General features: G+C 39.3%; 1 protein-coding gene across 3 annotated transcripts in view; it reads left to right on the plus strand.

The window, feature by feature from the left end:
• DERA (deoxyribose-phosphate aldolase) overlaps positions 1-22,264 on the plus strand; it is a 55,352-nt gene that overhangs the window by 20,006 nt on the left and 13,082 nt on the right. For all 3 annotated transcript variants that reach the window (XM_065030219.1, XM_065030211.1, XM_065030230.1), the window contains one exon: positions 4,363-4,491. In XM_065030219.1, the coding sequence (XP_064886291.1) occupies positions 4,363-4,491 (129 nt within the window). The remainder of the gene's footprint in view (positions 1-4,362; positions 4,492-22,264) is intronic.

A 22,264-nucleotide genomic window follows, 5' to 3' on the forward strand; every position in this document is an offset into this window, starting at 1 on the left:
GTGAATCACGGCAGCCTAGAGTGACACATATGTGGCTGAGAGCAGAAATGTAAGAGTTGTGTTGTGCTGATAGCCAGGTGCTTGTCATTTTGTTAACAAACCTGCCAGTGATGTGCAAGACAGAAGGAATTCCAGATAGTTTTCCAGTTTCTCATAATGATTACCTTGATCTTTTGGTCTAACAGAAATTGAAACATCTTCCCTCCTTGTCTCAGTTTCTACCCTTAACATCAGTCACTGTGACTGACTAGATAAAAACACTTTTTATTTTTAATTCAGCTTATTTGTGGTTTTTTATCACCACATTTTTAGAGAAGAGCTGTTTTGTAAAAATTTAAGCTGTGTTTTTTCTCCCCCTTAATATTTTCATTTCCTGTGTAGGACAAATGGATTACCCCCTTATTATGTGATTTTTAGGACAAATGCATATACCAAAGCAAAAGGATGTCTAGACATTCCAGGGCAGATTATAGCCAGCAGTAATTGTCAGGGATGTTTGAGAGATGTGTAGGGAGAGGAACCATTTTCTTTGGTGTATTTAATAGCTGTTAAAAATCAATGTTGTAGGGTTTGTACTGAATAGTTAGAATTTTAGGAAAACAAAATAAAAGCCACCTTCCAACACTTACATTTTATAACATTGGAATTAAAACAAAAAATAAAGTATTATTTTATTTCCTTTAAAATCTTAATTTTTCTGACTTCTATAAATGCATCCACTAAAAGTGCAAGTCTAAAGTTCATAAAAGCAGTAAGGTGTCTTAAGTAAGTGGGTGCAAAGTACATGAGTTCTTATGTCACATGCATTTTAACAGCTAAGTCAGTGGAGCTACTGCAGATTACATCAGTGAGTGTCTGGCTCCAAATATATTCTATGAGAGTTGTCTTGCTTTGGGTTTTGTTTTGTTTGTTTGTTTACTTGTTCTTCCTGGCTTAAGATTTAGGCTTATTTTAGAATTGATAGTTTTGGTTCATTGGTGCTTTGTTCAAGATGCTACACAGTATTGGCCATTTTCTTTGAGAGCTCTTGATTATCTTTTTCCTGTTTTTAGCAGTCGGAAGGAGAATCTCTTGCAGCCTCTTAATAGAGGTCTTAGCTCACAGTTGAAAATATGCCAGTGGGGTTTCCTGTAATACAGAGGTGTTTCCCCAAAGCTGTCTGCTACAGCTGCTAACCAGAGAAGCTCTGTCTGCTGTGTCAGTTACTGGTTCCTGCACAGGTTGCAGATGTTCCCAGAACCACAGCATCCAGCTCTGCTCCTGCTACTGGTTGGCTTGATGGAACTGAGTAGATAAGGGACGGACTTTTTGGCAGGGCAGACTGTCCCAGAGAAGCCCAGGACCCCTTGAAACACTGAGTGCATTTTCAAGTATGATTAACCCCACCCATACGTTAGACATTTGCCAGAAAGTTTCAGGATAATCAAGTTATTTGTGCCTTGATTTAAATTTGCCTGAGTACTGGAACCTCTTTATTTTTGAAAAAGAGTAGGAGTTTTTGAACTTGTTCTGTATCAAAGCAGTCCCTGCTTGCACTGGGGCTGGGATGCTCCGGTTAATTTTCTCTGTCCCAGAAGTAGTTGCATTTCTATTTGTGCTTTTACTGTAGGGTTGAGAATGTGCTATGAATGCCAACCATTGTCTGCAATAATTGGTCTCTGAATAAAGAGCAGTATTTATTACCTACACACCTGCCCCATTAAAGTATGCCCACTTTTCCACCACCTCAGTTAACCTGATAGACATGGATGACTGAAGATCCTCAGTTGTTCCTGTCTGTGGGCTGATGCGTGGCTGTCAGATAGTGAGACTGTTCAAATGATCTTGGCACTAATTGCACATAAAAGTACCTTCCAACAATAGGGAGGATGCTGTAGCTGTGTTACTAACTCCAGTGAAAAACAGCTATGAGGATATAGTTTCTTTTCATGGAATCCAACCTAAATGTACATTTTGTTGATTTTATTTTGACATTTTTGGTGATGTATCTTAAAGGTAGAGAAAACTCAAGTCTTTTCTTCTTGTTTCTGAAACTAGAAGAAAATGAAAGTCACTTACTCTGGCTTTCCAAAAGCTTCAGGAAAGAGTCACTCCACAAAAAGGGACTGCATTTGGATCTAACAAGAGCAGTGTTATCAAATGCACAAGAATATAGCACAAGTTCTTTGTATTTCCTTTTTGAGTCTCGATTTGATGTAGGTTTCTGGAGTATCATCAATTGATCAATAAAACATGTTAGACTGCATGCTAGTACTGATTAATTCACACCTTTGGTACACAGTAAGAAACAAGGTGAAGCCTGGTGTCTATAAAGGGACTTGCTAAGTGCATTAGCCGGTTGTCTACTAACGCGTGTAGCGTGTCTCAGAGGAGCAGCCCAGCGGTCCCAGCCCCGGCTGCCTGGTGTGCCGATGGCATCAATAGGATGCAGCAGTGTTGCGGGTGGAGGGGAGGTCCTGGTCTACGGCAGCTGGCAAACCCTGCTGTACGTTTCCAGGTCGTGCTTTAAGACTGAGAGGAAAAGAAAGCTAGTGTTGCTGAAAAAATCTAGTCTCTGTAGCCATATCCTGGACTTTTTTAGCAAAAAAGATTTGTTAAAAACTGTCTTTTAGCCTTCCATAAACAAACTTCTCAGTTATGTGTTTGAAGATTGAACAGAATTTGTGAAAAGGTCTCTCTTGCAAAAGATCCTGTTTGCTTATTTTGTGTCCTTTTTTTTTTTTTTAAATTCAAATCCCAGAAATAGACTGTACACTGTAACAGCTGCTTTTATCCCCACCATTAACACTGGATGAGTTTTAATCATCCCCAAGTGACCAGCTTCTAACAGATACATTTTAATAATGTCTAGCTCTTTTAATCTCACTATGTTTAAAATTTTTTGGGAGCACTGCTGAATATTGCCAAAAAAAAAAGAGTGGGAGGGTTTCCCTGTGCTCCCTGTGTTATGTTGCCTGACCAGGTCTGCAAGTTCTAGCCTTTTTTAAAAAAATGTAGTCAGTTATGTCCAAATTTGTTCCGGTCCTTACTGAGTCTGTGAAAATATAAAACTGTTAGAAAGTTGAGCGTGGCCTCTGGACACAACACTGCAGGAGTTTGAGGGAGAGGTCTGCTCTGGGTGACATCTGTGAGCAGCCAAATACTGGCCTGTCCTCGCTGTCCCTGCTTCTCCCTGTCTGCAGCCGGTGGCCAGCAGGTTGAGTGGCAGTGCATGGAGAAGTGGTGGGCAGGTGGAATGTGTGCCAGTTTGTCTCAGGGACTGACTGCTTGGAGATGAGAGCTAAGGAGAGCTGAAAGTCCTTCCTGAACTCCAGCCGGCTTTCTCAGTGAGTGTGGACATCAGGAGCAGGGGGCCAGCTGTGCCCTTGGATGTCTACCATTAAAATAGTAATCCAGATTATCAAGCAGCAGGGGGAGAAAAGCAATCCAAAAGACTGGCACATCTGGGAGCAGGGTTCAGGTTTGGGAGCTGTAGCTCCGCAGATTGCTGGGCAGATGTCCTGCTGGCCCTCTTGCCATGGTGCTCCCTCCACCCTTCCTGGGGCCATTTGAGGTCACGGCAGGGCATGGTCTAAGTCCTGGAAACCTCGTAGGCAGTGCAACCACTTGAGCTGCTTTGTAAATGCAGATCCATGTGGATTCAGTGGTCCCTGAGGTCCTATGTCAGGCCTAGGTCCCTCCTCACCCGGGATCTTAGCAGACCGCATTGATTTGGCTGCATGTTTTCAGGAAATTTTTATTTGCAAAGTGCTTTAAGTGGGATTCAGATGCCTAAACACAAGCTTCAAGCTCCATATCAGACTTCCCAAGATAGATAGTGCCGTGGTACCAGGGTGTTTGGCAGGAGACCGAAGGGAGATGTAGAGCCTCCAGGACTGGCAGCTGGAAGCTAAGGGAGATAGGACATGATATCGCAGGTCGCACAAAGGTCTGTAATTTCACAACTTGTTCACACCTTTAGTGTCTTTTAGGCTGAACCCTTTGGCAAATGGGGCTGAAGGGGACCGGAAGAGTGGTGATTCAACGTGGACAGGACCATATTTATTGCTGGAAGAGCTGTTTTAAAATCAATCTTGAGTACCGTAGCATTTTTTACTCCTGATGTATTCATGAGTGTTTGGCAAACTGTGCACATTCTTAGTTTTGCGAGAATTGACGTTAATAGCTATTAAGTTAAGTCTGAAACTGTGTGGCATTGTTAATTACCTCCAGTCATGTAATTTATTGAACTTACAAAACTTAAGTTCTTGAGTGCTATGACTAATTATAAGATTGGAAATTAATCCAGAAGTGGAAATTACAGCCATACTTGAAAATGTCTCTCAGGCAACTTTGATCATTTTCACATGCTTTTATCCCCAGATCTCTATGAGGAGATTCGTCAGTGCCGTGAGGCTTGTGGAGAAGCTCATATGAAAACAATCTTGGCAACAGGTGAACTCGGGTCCCTTCCTAATGTCTACAAAGCCAGTATGATAGCTATGATGGCAGGTAAATATATGTGGTTTTGTTTTTAAGCTAAGAATATTTTTGCTGTATTATTTATGAAGCTTAAAAGATTTGAATTGTGAAAGTTTAGTTTTTCCATCAGTAGGCAAAAACTATTATGCTGCAATTACTGAAGTTGCAGGTGTAGTAATGAAGTGTCACTTGCTTTGTATAATCTAGAAAAACTGCATTAAATGTTAAATAACACTTAAAACTGCTAAAGGACAAAATTTGTAGGAACAAATATTTGTTGTCAAACATCTGAGCCTTGGTATATTTAATAAGGACAGTTACATCTGGGGCAGATAGACATATTATCTAGGTAATTGTGTTGAGCTACAGATGCGGTATAGAAAGGTGGCTCATAAACATATTTTAACTGCATGAGGAATTTTCCTTGAAGATTCGTGCTGTCAGCTCTTGTTACTGGTTTGTGATCACTTCTAACCACCTCAGTGAGAGCGCGATTCAGGAAATCAACTGTACTGGAGGCGCAGTGAGAGGAAGAACGCTGAACACTCCAGCAGGTGCTGGGATGGGCTCTGTTATAACTGTTTTTAATTAGCATGCTCAAAAGCACTGGTACTCACTGCTGGCAATTAACTAGCGTTTCAAAAGATGTTCAGTATTCCCTGTCATTGAAAACTCAATTACATCTGACCTGATGTTTAGAAGCCTGTCTGTCTTTTATTCTGAACCTTTCCAGTAAGAAACACACTCCTGTGAGCAGGCTATGTATAGACTGTAGGTATTACTTCTTTGCACAGCCGCAGCCATTGCAAACTGAATGTAGCAAAGCACCCATTTGAGCCCAGATTTACAGCAGTAGACTCTCTGCAGCTTTGGGTATGCGCTGGTACAATTTTCCCTAGTTTAACCAGGACTTTAGGGTTGTGTTTTAATGCCATCTTTAAGATGCAAAACCTGGAACTAGCTGCTAAAGCTGAGTTCTACCTTGCTTGAAAGGAGAGGGCTTTTCAAGCATATTGACAGAGAGAAGTGTAAAATATAGTAAGAACCACTTGGGTTAGCATGTCTTCTAAACTGCCCCTAATTTTTGTGATTTGTGTGTAGTGGTTTTGTTGTTTTTGTTTGTTTGTTTGGGTTTTTTGTTTTGTTGGGTTTTGTTTGTGGGGTTTTTGTGGGGTTTTTTTGTTTTGTTCTATGTTTTTAAAAAATTATTTTAATTTTTTTATTTACTGTAAGCTCTTTGGAATTGGTATTTCCTCTTATTTCAGAGCAAGAAATAGTAATCCAAGTGTTTTTTTCAGTATTTAAATAAATACTAGACTTGCTGCTGACCTCTCCTTTACTTACACAACACTCTGCTTACCTACTTCAAATGGCATGGGAAGCATTTCAGGCTTTTTATATACTCAGTTACAAGGTCAACTAGTACCATTAGATACAGAATCAGTATTATGCCAGTAAATACTGCTTTTTATTAGAAGGAGTGTAAGAAGTACACATTTCCTGTCATTTAAACTGATGTACTAATCATTGTGATCACTTTTTGTAACATGGAATAGTGAAAAAGTCAGATTGTAAAGCATTTTAACATTTTCAGATTTTTTGCTGGTGTAGTTTTTTTGAAATACAGCAGATGGCCCTATTGTTAATGATTTTCCTTCCATAGTTATTCATTTTATAAGATACTTATGCCTCTGAATATATGCAGTAATTTCCTTATTTCAGTCTCTTGCTTTGTCGTTGTGGGTAGGTGTGAAAATAAGAATTTATTGGTGCCCTACATATGTGTATTAGGGGCCAGATTTTCAGGGTCTGACTTGTTAGCACTGCTGAGAACCTCAAATTCTATTTATATGTTGTTTGATTTGTATATTTGTAACATTTGTGGGAGAAAGTAATTTGGCACAGGAGTTTTAAATTCTAGCTTTAGTATCCATATCTTTTTTTTCACCTGATGCCATGAATTAAAAGAAATAAAGAAAAAAAGCAGATAAACTTGTGGATCTGGCAGGCCTTGGTAACTTTAATCTGAAAATAAAAAAGCAACAACTCTGATAGACTTGACCTTAGTAATTAGTTTTATATGGGGAATTTAGTTACACAATATAGTGGATTCAACTGCAAAACTGACTTTAGAAGTTTTTGCTGCATCTGGCCAGTTGCTTTCTGCTCCTTCAGCTGTGCTGTTGGAAGTGCTCATCCTGCTGCATTGTAAGCTGAGTTTTCAAAGTAATACAGTTGAAAATTATTCCAGAAATGGGTTTACTAGTTTGCTCTTTTTTTTTTTTGTGATTGGTTGGCAATGTTGTTTGTTTTTTCTTTTTTTTTTTAAATGGTCACAGCCTCAACAATCTGGTTTACAGCCTTGCCTTGCACACAATTGTATCAGTGCAACGGAGTGCATGCTCTGCAGTCCTTAAGGTGTTTTCACTTCACTTTGCCTAACATAAGCCTATCATGTAGGGACCACAAAACTCTAGACTTACAGATGTTTACATTGCCCTTGCTGAGCATGCACACATTCACCTAGGTCCTGATGCACAAAGCCACTATATGTGTTGCAAGATGTACACAAAATATATCTATTTCCCATGTGTCTTGTTTGTGAGACTCAGAAGGCTGAGAGAGGAACACAATGCTGCTTTATCAGTAGCTCTGTGGTTAAAAAGCTTGCCTGGGATGTCTGGGACTTTGTCTCTCTGACTGAGGTTCTTCTCCAACACAGAGCTCAATTTTACAGTGTATTTGCTGTGAAGGATCTCAGTCCCTCCCAAAAAAAAGTTGCTCTGCTTTCCATAAAGCAATTAACTGAACAGGGACTACAACCCAGATACCTCCTCTGCCAAATAACTTTCCAAAATTTGTATACAGTCTTCCTGGTGCTGGTTTGAGGAGTTCTTGGTGTGTGCTGGGTTCTACGTCATGTTACATGCAGTTTGATTCAGCTAGCAGGTGGAGGCTCAGCCACTGGACGTGGGGCCAACTGCACAGATCACTGGCTTGAAAAGGGATGATGAAAGGCCAAAAAATGTGCATCTCCACATTGACTAGGATCTTAAAAGAACTCTCAGGCTGGGATGGTGTGCCAATGCACTTTTATATTCAAAGCACATTGCACTGGCTGCCTCTGTAGACAAACATCTGTACTCCCTATCGCAGCCCTTGCAGGACTCAGTGGATACCACTCACCACACACCAGTGGGTGAGGCTGAGCCCAGTAGACATGCAGATCCCAGCAGTGCGCTAGAGGTGGAAGCCAGTTGTAGAAATGATGCTTTGCACAACATGCCAGTGTCTGAGATATTAATTCTTGCACCTGTAAGAAACTGGGAAAAGTGTTGCTTCACAGTGAGATATGAGAATAATTTCCCTCTGTTTGAAGAAGTGGCTCTTGGCTCCTCCTGTGTCTGAAATCCTATCTCCAAAGGACCATGATTACTTTTTCTTCCTTCTCTAGCACAGGCATCCAGTTCTTTTAAATTCTTTTAACAGTACCTTTACAGCCTTGACTGACATGCAATAAATTCTTACAGAATATTTAAGAACCTATTTCTGAGTGAAAGAGGCTGACAGCCCTCTAAGGACAGTGACTCACCTAGCAAGAATAATCCTTGCAATGCTAAGGTGAACATAATGGCAGGTAGGATTGCACATCAGTGGCTCTGTGTCAATACTGACGGAGCACATGGTTTTCAGAAAGCTGACTGAAAGAAAATCTCAGCATTGAATCAAGGAATTTTTGGTCATTGGTTTATAATGTCCACTGCCATTTCTTGAGCTTCTTGAAGTCTTTATGGTGGTTTGAGTATATGAGCTTCTCAAGGGAAACTGACTGCATCTTTGACCCAACCAGAAAGCTTCCAGACAATGAATAGAGCAAACTAGTCCATGGTTTTCACTGCCTGGTATATACTTTTGCAAGTCGTGTCTGTTTCTATAGGAGATACTCCAGTCTGTGTCTTCATAGCCTCTTGGAATAAACAGTCCTAAGGAACACAAATGGGAATGCCTGATTCCCCCCATACCAGTGGAAACTATTCTATGTGTCTTCATCATGGTGTCTTAAAAAAACCCAGGTCTTATACACAGTTCTCTTGTGAGAGGTAGGCCATTTTTTTAACTTTATTTTTTTGGCACAAACATCACAAACTGCTAGTGAAGCCAGACAAGGAGCGGAAAGATGATGAACTTGCAGTGGGAAAGGAATGCTTCAGTAAACTTATGAATGACTTAATTGCGTATTTCAGTCACGTATAAGGTTTTTATTTTGTAAAATTACATTTTAACTATACTAATTACAAAATCTTTATTGTTCTGTGTAACAATTCTTAAGATATGCAGACCAAGGGAGAGGTAGAGGAAGAGATTAAGTAAATGTACTTTACTTTAAAAGTGGAAACTATATGTGTGCCATTTTGACTGAAAGTGGGTCTTGATAGTACAGCTCCTTTCATGTCCCTTTTTGGGAAGCTAAGGGAAACACAACAGTGACATGTGAAAGCTATTTGTTTTCATTATATATATCTAAACAAGTACCTGTGGAAAGATCGGGGGGAGCAATGTATGTTATTCTGCAGCTCTATGAAATATATGGTTTAAAACTATTTTGTCATAGGTCATTAAGCAGTTAGTCAAATAAATTGTATGTCGAGATACTGACTAATGTAAAAATTGAATTTGGAGAGGGAATGAGTTAGTGCTGAAACAAAATAATTTCTTAATCTCTAGCACAAAAACGCCTGCAAAAAGTAGCAGAAGATGGCTGAGGGAATAAGGTCTCTGATGCTGGTAGTCTAGAAGAAGAAAATTAAGACATTGTGTGAGCAGAAGTGTTTTTAGATGCTTTTATACTGTTCATTCCAAAGTGAACAGAAATATTAATAATATATCCAAATGGTGAAGAAGAGCTGTGTCTTGCAGTTCTCAGGAGAGTCCACTATCAATCCTTCCAGGTTTTGTCTTGCTTTACAGGAGTGGTTCCAGTTAATACACACTTACCACTTTCATAGCAAACTTTACCAAAACTTAAAGGCACAAATAGTCTGGCCTTGTGCTGGATCCAGTGAGAGACTGGCTGAGGGCTATAGTATCCAGTATTTGTTTCTAAAGGCAAAGAGCAGCGCCACAAAGTTCCTCTAAAAAAAGCTCAGGACATGAAGAGATTTCCTTAAAAATGCTGAAGGCTGGAACATTTAACTACACAAAAGCCTAGTGCTGAATTAAGAAAAGGTGTAATAGTTTAATGATTAAAAAAAGAGAGAGTCCAAGAAATGTGGCTTGAAACGTCACAGGGTAATGCCTTTGCTACACAATGCTTTTACCCCAGCTCCGAATAAGGTTTTTAAAGTGTCCTTAATGTTGGTGCGGATCAATTTTTTGTATGAATAATTGGAAGAAAAAAATCTAAGGTACCAATAGCTGTTGTTGTTTTGAGTAGTGTCTTGCGAATATTTGTTTTGAGCAGAGTCAGGTGGTATATCTGAAAACCTGCATGCAGCTGTCTGGGTGCAAGCAATGACTTTCCTACTGCTGGATGTGGACTGCCATGATCCAGAACTTCTACCAAGCAAATGCTCCATGAAAAATGAAAGAGAAAAAAGGAAACCAAACTAGCAAAATTGGACTGAAAAGCTAGGCATGCTTTGCGCAAATGGGACTAACATAGGAGACAAGACTGCTGAATAAGTAATAATATTTGGCACTTAGATTGCACTTTATGTCTTTAAAGCACGTACCGACATTAGCAGAATAAATCTTACAATTTCCCAGTAAAGTATGAGTCAAAGATAATAACAGCCAAGTCAAGAGTCAAGCTGAGATCAGTTGTGAGTTCCAGGCTTTAAATCCCATACTGAAACCAAAAGTTGAGGGTCCCCTCAATAGCATGTGAGTTGTATTATGTTTAAAGAAAAGTTTGATTTAATTATGTGTCGACAACTTCAGCTGTAATTTGATACTGTCGTCCAGTTAGTAGAGCCCAGAGCATTTGCAGATGAAAGGCAAACCAAGAAAGGAGGCTTAGTAACAGTAAAACAAGATTTCAATCTGTGTTTTGTTTTATGTGTCTGAAATGGAGTTTACAGTTTATCTGTAAAGGGTACACTTTACCCTGTAAGCGTCCTTCAGAGATGAGGGGCAAGGTGTGGCTGCAATCTAAAAGCAGACTGGGTCAAAAGTGGCAGCTCCTTTCTACACACGTGAACTGTTGCTCAGTGCTTTCCAGGGTGACAGGTGATGTTAAGCTCTGGTCTGGAGGTCCAGTTTAGGGCTGGGGACAAGCTATAATATGAAGTCCTTACTCTTCTGAATGTGTAGGAAGAGGACTTAGGCATGACTGGTGACTAAGGCTTCCTCATCACAGTCTGGTGGCCGTTCCCTCTCTCCCTCCAGCCCAGCAGGAGTCAAAGCGAGTCCCAGGTGTGGTGGGGATTATTTGCTGTTCCAGCCTGGCTGGGCTGCACTTGCCGGCGGAGGAAGGTAGATGTTGTAACATGACATATTCTTGCATCTGATTGCTTGTCTTCAGAGAACAAAGCACATTGCAGAGAGAGTTCTCTCACCTGTGTTGTCAAATGGCAGAGAATAATCCAAATTTTCTTTGTGATCTTCTGGCAGTACAGATTAGATATAGAATAAGCACATTTCTGAATTTCTGTCTGTTTATCAAGAGCACACAAAATGATGTTTATGTCAGCTCTTCTGTCTGCATACATGCAGACAATACCTCATTTGTCCAAAGATTTGCCTATTCCTTCAGAATTTTTAGATAAATTTGAACTTGCAGAGTTTGTACTACTTCAGCACTTTGCATCATGCAGATGCAGTGTTATGTGTCATTTTAGGAACATAGCCTTGGTTACTGTCTTGAATATGTAGAAGTGGTTGCAGTTGGCTGCTGTAAGAGGCTCATCAGGACAGTAATTAACACTATGGAATTATATTAGTAGTTGATAACTTTCCTGTCTGTTTGCTGCAGCAGATGTCCTGCATTCTGCATAGTCTGCGGTTGTTCTGCATATTCAGAGCTCGGGTTGACATCACTGAAAAGTTCAAAGAACTTTTCAAAGAACAAGTTCAAAACATGATGTTGAAAAACAAGATATAGAGCAGGTTAGAGTGACACAGTCTGTCTCAAAATTTTGAATGATATTATGGACTAAAAAAGTTTTTGAATTAGGAGTTACATCAAAAGGTGGAGGGTCTTTAAATACAATCATTCTAACAGAGGTCTCTACAGGAATAAGTGACTTCTCGTACGGCGCGGGGGGGTGGGAATAGAAAAGCCAATGGTATAAAAATGCCGATAGCTGCATGTTTAGTAAGGCAGTACAAGGCTGCTTCCTTAAATGTTGTAATTGCCTACAAGCTTAACAGTGATACTGCAGCTAATCACTAGATACTGCAGCTAATCACTAGAAATAATGTAGGCATGATAGATAAGCTTGGAGTTGAAAGGTTCTAACAATGCAATCACTATATCCTCAGGTTTGAATTACTGATGAGAGTCCATACAAAGGGCAGTAATGCAAAAAACAATGCTGGGCTTGAGTAAAGCAGATCTTAAAAGAATGCAAAATGAGACTTAAAAATCTTTCTGGAAATCGATAATGTATGTATAGGGAATCAGGAATGAAGGAACAGAAAAGCAGTTGAGAAACACTAGGGCAGGCTCTTATGACAAGTTGCTTCAGTAGAGTCAAAAGATCAACAGAACCTTGTATAGGTAAGTAGATGACAGAAGTAATATATAAGAGAAACAGAGATTTTTGGGGAAAAAAACCAAAACAGAGCATGTGAACAGAGTTACAGTGTATACAGTAAAGCCTCATTTGTTTGCAGTTTGACAAGCTAGAAGTTCAGATGTGCATGCGATGTGACGCTTTGTTATGCATTTATTTGTATGCTTACTGAACTGTGTTCTAGCCTATACAGCCATATCTGAGGGGAGATGGTTATCTGGGGTTGTTCATATTTGTCATACCAGGATGCCTGGCAACTCAGTTTGCTAATTTTCTGAAAGGTCTATTCTATTAATGGTATCCTACTGTAAACAGAAAATAGCAATATACACCCTCTACTCATGTCAAAGACGAAATACCAGTGTAAAACAGATGGCATTTGTTAGCTCTGTACCTGTTTGTTTGATTTTGTATTATACACAGCATTGCTTGACTTTCTCCTTCCACTATCCCCATTTACGAACAGAAACAGTGCTATTTCCAAACACTTCTCACCAGAAGAATATAAAGTCAGGAAGCCACAAGGTGGGTAGTATTATTTGAGGTAGCAGAATGACTCCTAATTTATCATCACCTTTGACAACAGTTAGCTTCTCTGTTTTTCCTTATATAGTATTAAAATTGCATGTTTTATAGGACCTTTGTGAGGTATAGTAAATTAAGAAATAAGCAGAAATGTATGCCTCTCATTAGAAGGCAGAAATTTTCCATGCCTGTGCATGAAGATGGAACGTTGTTGGTCACAATTGAAATTGGGAAACAGAGCAAGAGAAAGTCTGGAAATTTTCTGGTGGGAGCAACTGACTGATTTACTAGTACACCCAAGCCTGGGAGCGATGGTGCAATGGGAGCGGGCACAGCTTGCTGTGGTACTTGAGGCCAATGGTATTGTGACCTGCAAAATTGGCTGGTACTGTCCATAGTAGCAGGGAGGTCACCTCCCTTCAGCTGTTTCACAGCACTCCACCCAAAATGTTCTTTTAAATGAGAGAGTTTTGCTGTGCCTTCCCTATGCCTGTATTGCTGTGCTCTGGTGTTCTCCCTGTGCTGAGCAAAATGAAATGAGCAGAATACCCCTACAAGAAGTCACAGAGAGGAAGGCGTGTGATAACTCCCCAGAAATCCCAGGACCTGTCTCTGAATCTCAGAGGAGGGTTTAAATCCTGATCCTGCAATTTCTGCTCCTTGGCCTGTAAGAAAGTGGCCATTCTTTATGCTTCAACCTTTGAAACTAATTGTAAAATAGTAGGTTGCACGAGTAGGCATGTGTTGACAGTATAACATATGGTTGAGAGGGGTCAGTCGTCTATTAACAAACTACCCTAAATGCCTGAATGGCATTTTTCTTTTGCTGATATTTGAGATCTTTGCAAAGCACGTTAATTAAGGAATATCTAAAAGGTATACTTTCAATTCATAACAACTGATGCAGAGAAGTGAGAAGGCAGCCTTGTTGCGTTAATTTTCCCCATGAATGAAACCTTGTTTCTATGTTAAATAATTTGTTAGAATTTGAGTTAAAACTTCTGAAGTTTCCTGTCATCTCAGACTCAGAAATCATTGCACAGTGCATAGTTTTAGTCAAACATACTATGAAAATAACGCAGCTTCCTAGCAAAAAACTTTGCATCTGTGAAGCTCTGGTATTGAAGGTAATAGTTTGAGAGAATGCAATTTTAAAACATGGAAATATTATGTAAAATCAATAGATGCACAGGGTACTATTTATTTCTCTAATATTTCAGGTTGTTTTTTTATTGTGTTAGCAGCAGGTGTTAAATTCTACTAAAACCAGTGAAAAATAGAAATAAATGTTTAATTTACTGGATCTATCAATTATACAAAATTGGCTTATGAAATATTAAAATATCTTTTAAGAGATAGCAAGTAGGAATGCTAGTTAGAAAATGCAATCCCTTAACAGAAACTTAACATAAATGTGGAAATAAACTAAGAATAATTTTAGGATTCTAGGTCCTGGGATTTTTTTTGTTGCTTTTTAAGGTGGCAAGGCTTAGTGATCTTGCCTATCTAATTTCAAGGTATATGCTCATGACAGCAGAAATGTGAAATTAGACTTCTGAAGAGAATGTTGAATGGAAAAATACACTAGGAATATGTGATCTTGGACATCAATAGGTTATTTTAGAACACTTTGGGCACTCATTTGACTAAACTCATTTAATCATAAGCAACAGGAATGCAGTAGAAAACAAAGAAGCTTAACAAGAGATGGCCACAAACATAAGTGAAATACATATTGAGACATAAAAGTGGGACAAAAATTAGTCATATGAAACAAGTTAGTCATAAAGGAGGTTATGGATAGTTTACTGATAAACTGAATCTTAAAACACACTGAGATCAATATAAAGACATCCACTAGCTTATAGCAGCTCATATCCTAATGATGCTGACACTGTATTTCAAAGTAGTACTTCATTAAGGGCAGAGAAACAGGCTGGATACCCAGGCTAGCTGTTGAGTTCATGGTGCTACAAACACAATTCTCACTGAGTAAACAGAACTGACTACTCAAATGCAAACATTTAAGCTTGTGTTTAACACTTTTGCTTCTTTATAAATGTAAGTTTTTAAGCAGAATTTAAAATGTCTTCTTGTTAGACTGCCAGTCTTTTCTCAAAGTAAAATATTTCTGTCAGAATATTACCATGGGATTCAGCAGCATTCTTCAGGAATGTGCTTATTTTAGCAGTGTTTGGAAGTTGAGCTCCATGGCTTTTCCCAGCTTGCCTCTGTGGTTGCTTGCCATATTTTTGTTGAGTTGCACACAGGACTTAACTTCCTCAGCAAGTACCTTGAGCTCATCTCCCAGGCTTTCTACGCTCATTTGATTCATGTTGCCAAGATGCAAGCTGTGTTGGGAAGATATTGAAAAGAATGGAAAATATCCCCTTCTTTGATACTATATCCCTGGGAAATGTTCCTGATTTGTATATTTTTAAATTCCTTTTCTGAAACTAATTTCAGCATCTCTCAGATAAGACAGTTTATAGTTTCTGACTTCGCTTACTTTATAGTTACCAGAGACAATAGCTTCCCCAGAGCTGCCTGTAACAGTCCTGCTTTTGAGAGGGTTTTTTCAAAGACAAAGATGACAGCAAAGTCCATGGTCTTCACTGCAAGTCAACAGGGATCTGACATCTGATTGTCATTTGCACCTTTGATGTTTCTTCCCCTCTAGCATTTGTGCTATAAAGTGATTTCTCTGCAGTGTACAACTGCAGCTGATTTTTCAAGTTGAGTTCTCCCTAAATCTAAGATGTAGAAAAGCTTCCTCCTTGATGATGCCAGGACTTTCTTGTAAGCAAAAAGTCTTCCTTCCATCACCTTTACAGTTACACTGCCAGTCCAATATCCAGCTTACGAGTGTATCCCAAAAACTGCAGAGGTGAAATCTTGTAGTTATCAAGAAGATTTGTTAATTCATCTGTAATGGACCAAAAAGGAAACAGATGATGCTGTTCCATATTCTGTGCTGCACATTAAACTTGAATTATGCAATGCAAAATTATGAATCATATATCTTCAAAAGCCTCCCTCCCACAGGTCCTGGAAAATGGATGTGTAGAGAGCTGGAAGGAAACAGAAAGCTTTATACATAAATGGAGATTTGAAGTGAGCCCAAGCCCCAGCATGAGAAAGCAGCTTGTTGAGGTGTGATGAAAGGGGGTGCCACATTTCTCATGGCTTCTGGTCCCCAGTAAGAGGACAGGTAGCATTTTCAGGTGATGCTCTGATAATAAGATAACATGCTGTCGATAGCTAACTGGTTACATTTGTGTTGTTATCAGGTACTGTGTTTGCAGCTTCTCTGGATGTCATCAAATTCACAGTGGTTTCCTTGGCTATCAGTTGCAGCACAGTTGTGCTTCAAGGCAGGTTCCTCCAGGAGCTTCAGCTGGAGGGGCTCTGTGCTATTGTAGCGATGCCATTTCCAGCAATTTTCAGCACCTGGGTTAGAATTACAGCTCAGCTTTAACAGTCTCCAGAGCATACTGCAAAAATGCTGGTTTGTTGCTCAGAAATAAACCAAAAAAAAATCCACAAAAACCCTAGTAAAATAAACAGAGCCTCTCCATGCTTTTGAACAACTTCTTAGCGAGTTCATTTGCAGGGAGTTGCCTGTATTAGGGAGTAAGAACAGGAGGCAGGAGAGAAACCTAAAAAGAAATTAATATATTTTTCTGCTGAAATGTTCAAGAGACTAAGTAAAAAAAACAATGTTAGTGAGGGTGAAGAGAAGCCTTTAGGTTTGAAGGGTTCCTGTGCCTTTTTTACTATTTTAAGAACACAATTTTGGAGTGAAATACAGAATTATGCAGAGCACTTTGCAATCTGTTGTATGTAGGAAAAGGCTGCAGATGAGTACAAATAATTAGTAATTAATAACACCACTGCATTTGGTTACTCAGGGTTTGGAGAGGGTTTCTGCTGGTTGAGGTTATTGTCTAATATCTGGTTCATGAAAGACGGAAGCAGGAGAGAGTCTGAGATTGAGTGGAATTTTTAAATGGTGGAATGAAAGAACAGGCTCCATTCAAGCTGGAAGAAGGCAACTAATGCGGCATTTGAGGTACCAGTGATATGTTCTGTATTATTCACAGTTGTGGCTCCAGTGTGGCTTGTAGGTTTTCTACGTTTTCATTTGCCAAATTAGGTGGGACATCACATAAAGAGTAAAGTAGTCAGTGAAACACAGAAAGGTTTAGATCATCATGATCATACAAAGCTTGCAGACACTTTTCCACAAAAATGGGAGTTGCTACAGCACTGATTTTTATGTTAATTTACTAGTGAATAATTTAAAAAGTTCTGTTTATTTTTTAATAAAAAGGAAAGATACATTGGCTGAGTGTTCCTAATGTTACTTACAGCTGCCATTGAGCAGATGTTAGGGATTCTTAGTGGTATGCTAGACCCAAAATAAGTTTTATGAATAAACAAACAATTTCTTTTTCCTACCAGCTCTTTCACGCTGATTCTTCTTCAAATTCACAATAAATGGCTTTTTAAAGTCTCCTCATAAATAATTACCTTTCTTGTGCCACTTTTTTCTAGGCACTTGGATTTTAATTACAATGATGAACTGTGTTAATAAGTTTTAAATAATTTTATCTTTTTAGGGCTGAATCCATTTTCCATTTCTCTTTGTCTTGATTGGTTCCTGGGATTTTAATCCTTTAATTCTTGTTAATTCACTTGATACTGCACCTTCATTGCCCTTTATAAATTCACGTTGTAGAAGCAAACAGCATGCAGCAGCGTGTTTTCCTTCTGAACTCTACGCACACATACCCACCTTAGCTTGCTGGTTAACAACTGTCTCCTGTTGCTAGTAACCATTTTGTTTAACTCTGTCATTTAAATCACAGTAAGTTTGAAAAAATTGGTAATTAAATGGAGACAATGCCTCTTTTTTTTTGCTTTGAACTAATGGCTGGGGGCCTTAAAGCACTCTGCAGCAGATGTCTAGCAAAGTGGATACTGTGCTAAGTTGATTGATAAGGGATATGCAATACTGCTAGACTCCACTTCAGTCCACTGTTTTCCAGTGTAAATACTTATTAGATACCTTTGCTTCTGATAGCATGTAGATGAATGTTGAACGCTTTATTCCTCGCAACTTTTGCTGTGATTCAGTATCTGAATCAGCTGCCTTATTGAAATGCTATTGGGTTGGAGAGATAAAAGCCAAATTACATGTTTTTAAACTTCCTGATTTTTAGTCCCATGGCCTGATCAAGATTTACTTAATTAAAAGTGACTGCTATTAAAAACAAAAAACCCCACAGATTGTGTTGAAATTTCATTGTTTTCTTTTGAATCACGTATGAAGCACAAAACATGGTCCTATGTCTCATGATCCCATCCATAATGCTCAGTGCAGAAAATATTAATGCCAATTTAGGTATTGTTAGAAGTCATAGTGAGAAGTGTAGATTTTGCAAGCTATTACTTTTATCAGGGTAGTGTCTGTCCACATCAAATACCTGTTTCTTTGGCGTGCAACTTTGCTTACTGTTATGCTCAATATGACCTAAACAAAGCATGCTTAGGAGCCAGCTCAAATGGAGAGGCAGGACTGCAACTTTTTACTCTTTGTGGCAGAAGCTCGTGGTTACAAAAGGAAAGGTATAGATCAGGCAGTCATGGTAACACCATCATTACCACTTCAGTTTGGCAAGTGACAAGTCAGTAAAACACAGCTAATGTTCTGCTTGACCACTATTTCTGAATGTGTCAGTGTGGATGAAGAGGCCATTGATACCCAAGCGAGGTGCTGAAATATTGCCATGCAAAGCTACAATCTACTGTCTCAATGAATAGTGACATTTAATAGCTTGCCACTAAATACCTATGAAGATATATATACATCAAACACAAAGAGAGTTTGATACTCCATTTCTTTCATTCACAGTATTTTACTAAAAAGAGTGGAATGCCAAAGTACAAAATTATAATATATATTTAGTGTAGGTTTTAAAAATATAAAGCCTAAATATAAAATGTAGGTTTGAAGGTTGAAATAGTGTCTTAATTTTCCCAGTAGGCTAACCAAATGTGCATTTCTATATGTTTCAGTTATTTTTAACCAAAACAGAGGCATTTATTTAATCAGATTGTTAGTACTCTTGGTTTGAGATGCTCACCATGATTGCAGTCCATGACCAGAGCAGCACAGAGGCTGTTGGCAAATGGACATAGAGAAACAACACCCCAGCTTATTATATACCTTTTTATGAGTTGCTGCCTATTTCTGAGAGTGCTTAAGGGTCCTTTTTATTTGTTTTATTTTTTAAAGGAGAAGATTGTTATGCCAGAAAAGTCTGACTGAATTTATCAGCAACGTGCCTTCATAAAGCATCCCTTTTAAATAAAATTGTTAGTTTTGCCATGTAAACATCATTAATAATACAGATTTTAAAAAAAAACAAACCAGAAGTGTGTCTTTCCCTGACCCCCAGCAGAGAGGTGCCTCCTGCTTGCAGTGTGGCTGCACAGTCAGGGGTTTTGGTTGTTTTTTTTATTGAAGGAGACTGGTAGGCTTTTTGGTATTCAGGCTACCTGGAGAGCTAAGAAAAATTTTTAAAATAACCCTACTGACAGTGGTGAAAATATCTGTCAGTACCTGGAAGTTCTCGCCCACATTGCAGCCTACACATGTGGGCTTTTATGGTTTTGCCAGATGTCAAGTTATCAAGGTGGGGAAAGAAGGAAACACTCTGAGGGCCAAAAACTTCTGGGAAACAAGAGCTGCAACTAACATCAGTACCTTTCAAAAACAACCATAGCTTGCCATTTCATTATGCTGCTTTATGCTTTATGTGTAGTTAAGGCCTTCCAGGGTATTACCCTTTGGATATTTGTTGCATCAGGAGAATGCCCAACACCTGCACCCAGGAAGTCCGTGGTAGAATCTACATGTATTGAAGGCTTTCAAGTATGATAAAAATTAGAAGTGCCTAACATTTTCCTGGTAAACACATGATTAGTGGAATTGGAATATTCAGCCCTCTATGCAAGCCCCTAAGGAACCTGTTCTAGCTGATTTGTAAAAGCCAGGAGGAAACAAACACATCACAGATGAGTCTGGTAAGATTTTTTTTTTTTTTTTTTTCAGGCAAAGCCAAAAGCTTGACAATGCCATGAAGTGTTTTTGGGAAATGCCTTTGGTACTGGAAATCCCCCCAGTGCTGAAGCCTCCACCTGTGCCAGCTGCCTTTTTATGTGTAGGGAACAGTGTGGAAGAGGGGCTGATTTTGGCTGTTTGTCCTCTGCATGACAAAGAGGCTGGATGCTGGACAGATTCTGACTGTGGCATTAAGACATGATTTTAAATCTCGAAAATCAATTCTGCCTTTCTCTGGGGTAGAGTCAGAATAGAATCTTAAAATGCTTTTATCACGAGGTGTTAAAAACCACTCAGAATGACATTGAAGTGTCATGATTTTGGCTGTATTATGTATTTAAAAAAACAAAACAAAACAAACTTTAGCATTCATAGCACCTTCTTCATAAAGTAGACTGATTTTCTACTTACTTTGTTTGCTGTGGAGTATTTCCAAATGGATTTTAAACAGCTATTTCTTCAATTTGAGTAATTTTGTTACAAGCTAATAGACAATACATAAGCATACCTGAGTTTTAGTGTTACCATATTTGCTTTAAAGTTGCTATCAACATTAAAAAGCACAAACCTAAATGTATTTGCTAAAACATGGTATGCAATATGCCTGTAGTGCTCTGATTCTAAGTAGTCATGCATATTTATTATTTTCTTCCAAATTGCAGTGCCATTACAGCTAGATAGATGAGAGTTTTAGCCTTAGTCTGTAATATGTCATGTACTGGACAATACTTCGATAGACTGAGATGTATTGATCCAAAACCAAGAATGCCAAGAGGGAAGAAGCCTGACCTAGATCAGTGCTGGTTTAATTATTTTATAGTTTAGGATAGTTTATAATTGTTTAGATTACTTTAAGTGTGAACAAGTAAACAATGCAACGCAATTGGGTATCTGTAAAGGAAGCTTAATGGGTGAGATTTTTAGATTGAGTTTAGTTTTTCCAACAGCGTTTTGCTTTTTCACCCAGCCCAGCAGGAGCACGTGTCTCAGTGCTGAGAACCTGAGTGCCTGCATCTAATCTGAAAGGAGAGGTGAACATTTATGTTGCTTCATAAAGGAGAAACAACCTGTTGTAGCAGCAACCTGTGTGCTACTGGTAAAGCGAAGAGAATGACTGTGATGGTTCTTTCTCAAACACCCGGCATGCCTTTGGCTGTTGCATGTGGGACACTAACACTCTGCCAAAGCAGGGAAAGCCACCAATCCCCTCAAGCCCCTGGCCACATCCATAACCATGTACAGAAACAAAGTGCTATTTTATAACCTTTAGCTTTTTTGTAATGCAAATGATGACATTTGGACATTAGGGCAATCTGCAGAATTCAGCCTTCACTATCTGTGCAGCAAAGAGTCGGAGTGATGTGTTGAAAGATGCGACTGCCTTTTTTTGTACATAGCCACTGTGTAATTGTGGAGATGGTGGTGGTGGTGGAGGCAATGAGGGGGAGCAGGTCTGCTGCTCTGTGCCTCCAGGCATGCTCTGGAGCACTTCAACTAGATTTTTATGCAGATGCTGCAGCTATTCTCACCACTAGCACACTATCCATGCTTTTTTCAGTTGTTTGTAGTTCTTCTACTCCCTTCCCCAGGTATTTTGGTAGCTGATGGAACAGCCAAATATGAAAGGTTCTGTTTTGTCATAGGTATCGTGCTGGAGGAGGCCACAGGTTTGGGCGTCTGGGGCCAGAGGTGTGTCACCAGCACTGTCTTCTGCCCCGAGTTCACTGAGGTGAGCTCTCAAGCTGAGCTGAGGCTAGAGTAGGGAGGAGATTTGCACTGATGTCTCTCGTATTTTGTGTCTTGCTCAGAATCAGGAGGGGAGTGACAAAAAGTAGCCCTCAGAATAACCTGTAAAGGAAAACAGCATTCTGAGAGGAAAGTTGTATTTTTTCTCAGTGATTATAGTAAGGTTACGATTAGGTGCTGGGATGCATCAATTCATTTCTTCTTTCTACCCTTGGCTCATCATGTCATTAGGCAAACTGTTTAACCAGTTTCAGTAATGCCATCTGCAAAATAAAAAAAGGTTAATATAGGTCATAGACTGTAAAGCCCTTGAGTGTAATGCATGGTACACAGTTTTAACAATGGAAAATGAGATCTTGGTGAAGAAACATTAAATTTAACAAGCAGATAACACAGGGATTCCTTAAGCTTCCTTGCGTTCCTACTAGTTGCTCTTGGGAGTATATCCTGCTGCTTCCTCTTTGGAGAGGAAGAGAAATGGCTGTTCGGCTGTTCCAGCAGCACAGTTTCCTGAACTGCTCCTGCATCCATGCATATCCCAGCACTGCTCTGCTTGGCAATACGGGAGGGGACTGGGAGCATGTTTTCTCCTGCACTTTGCTGTTGTTCGAAGCCTAAAGCCAAGAGCCACCGTTGGCAGGGATTCCAGCTGTGGCCCTTGAGCCTG

Source organism: Columba livia, chromosome 1, assembly GCF_036013475.1.
Source record: "Columba livia isolate bColLiv1 breed racing homer chromosome 1, bColLiv1.pat.W.v2, whole genome shotgun sequence".
Taxonomy (NCBI): Eukaryota; Metazoa; Chordata; class Aves; order Columbiformes; family Columbidae; genus Columba; species Columba livia.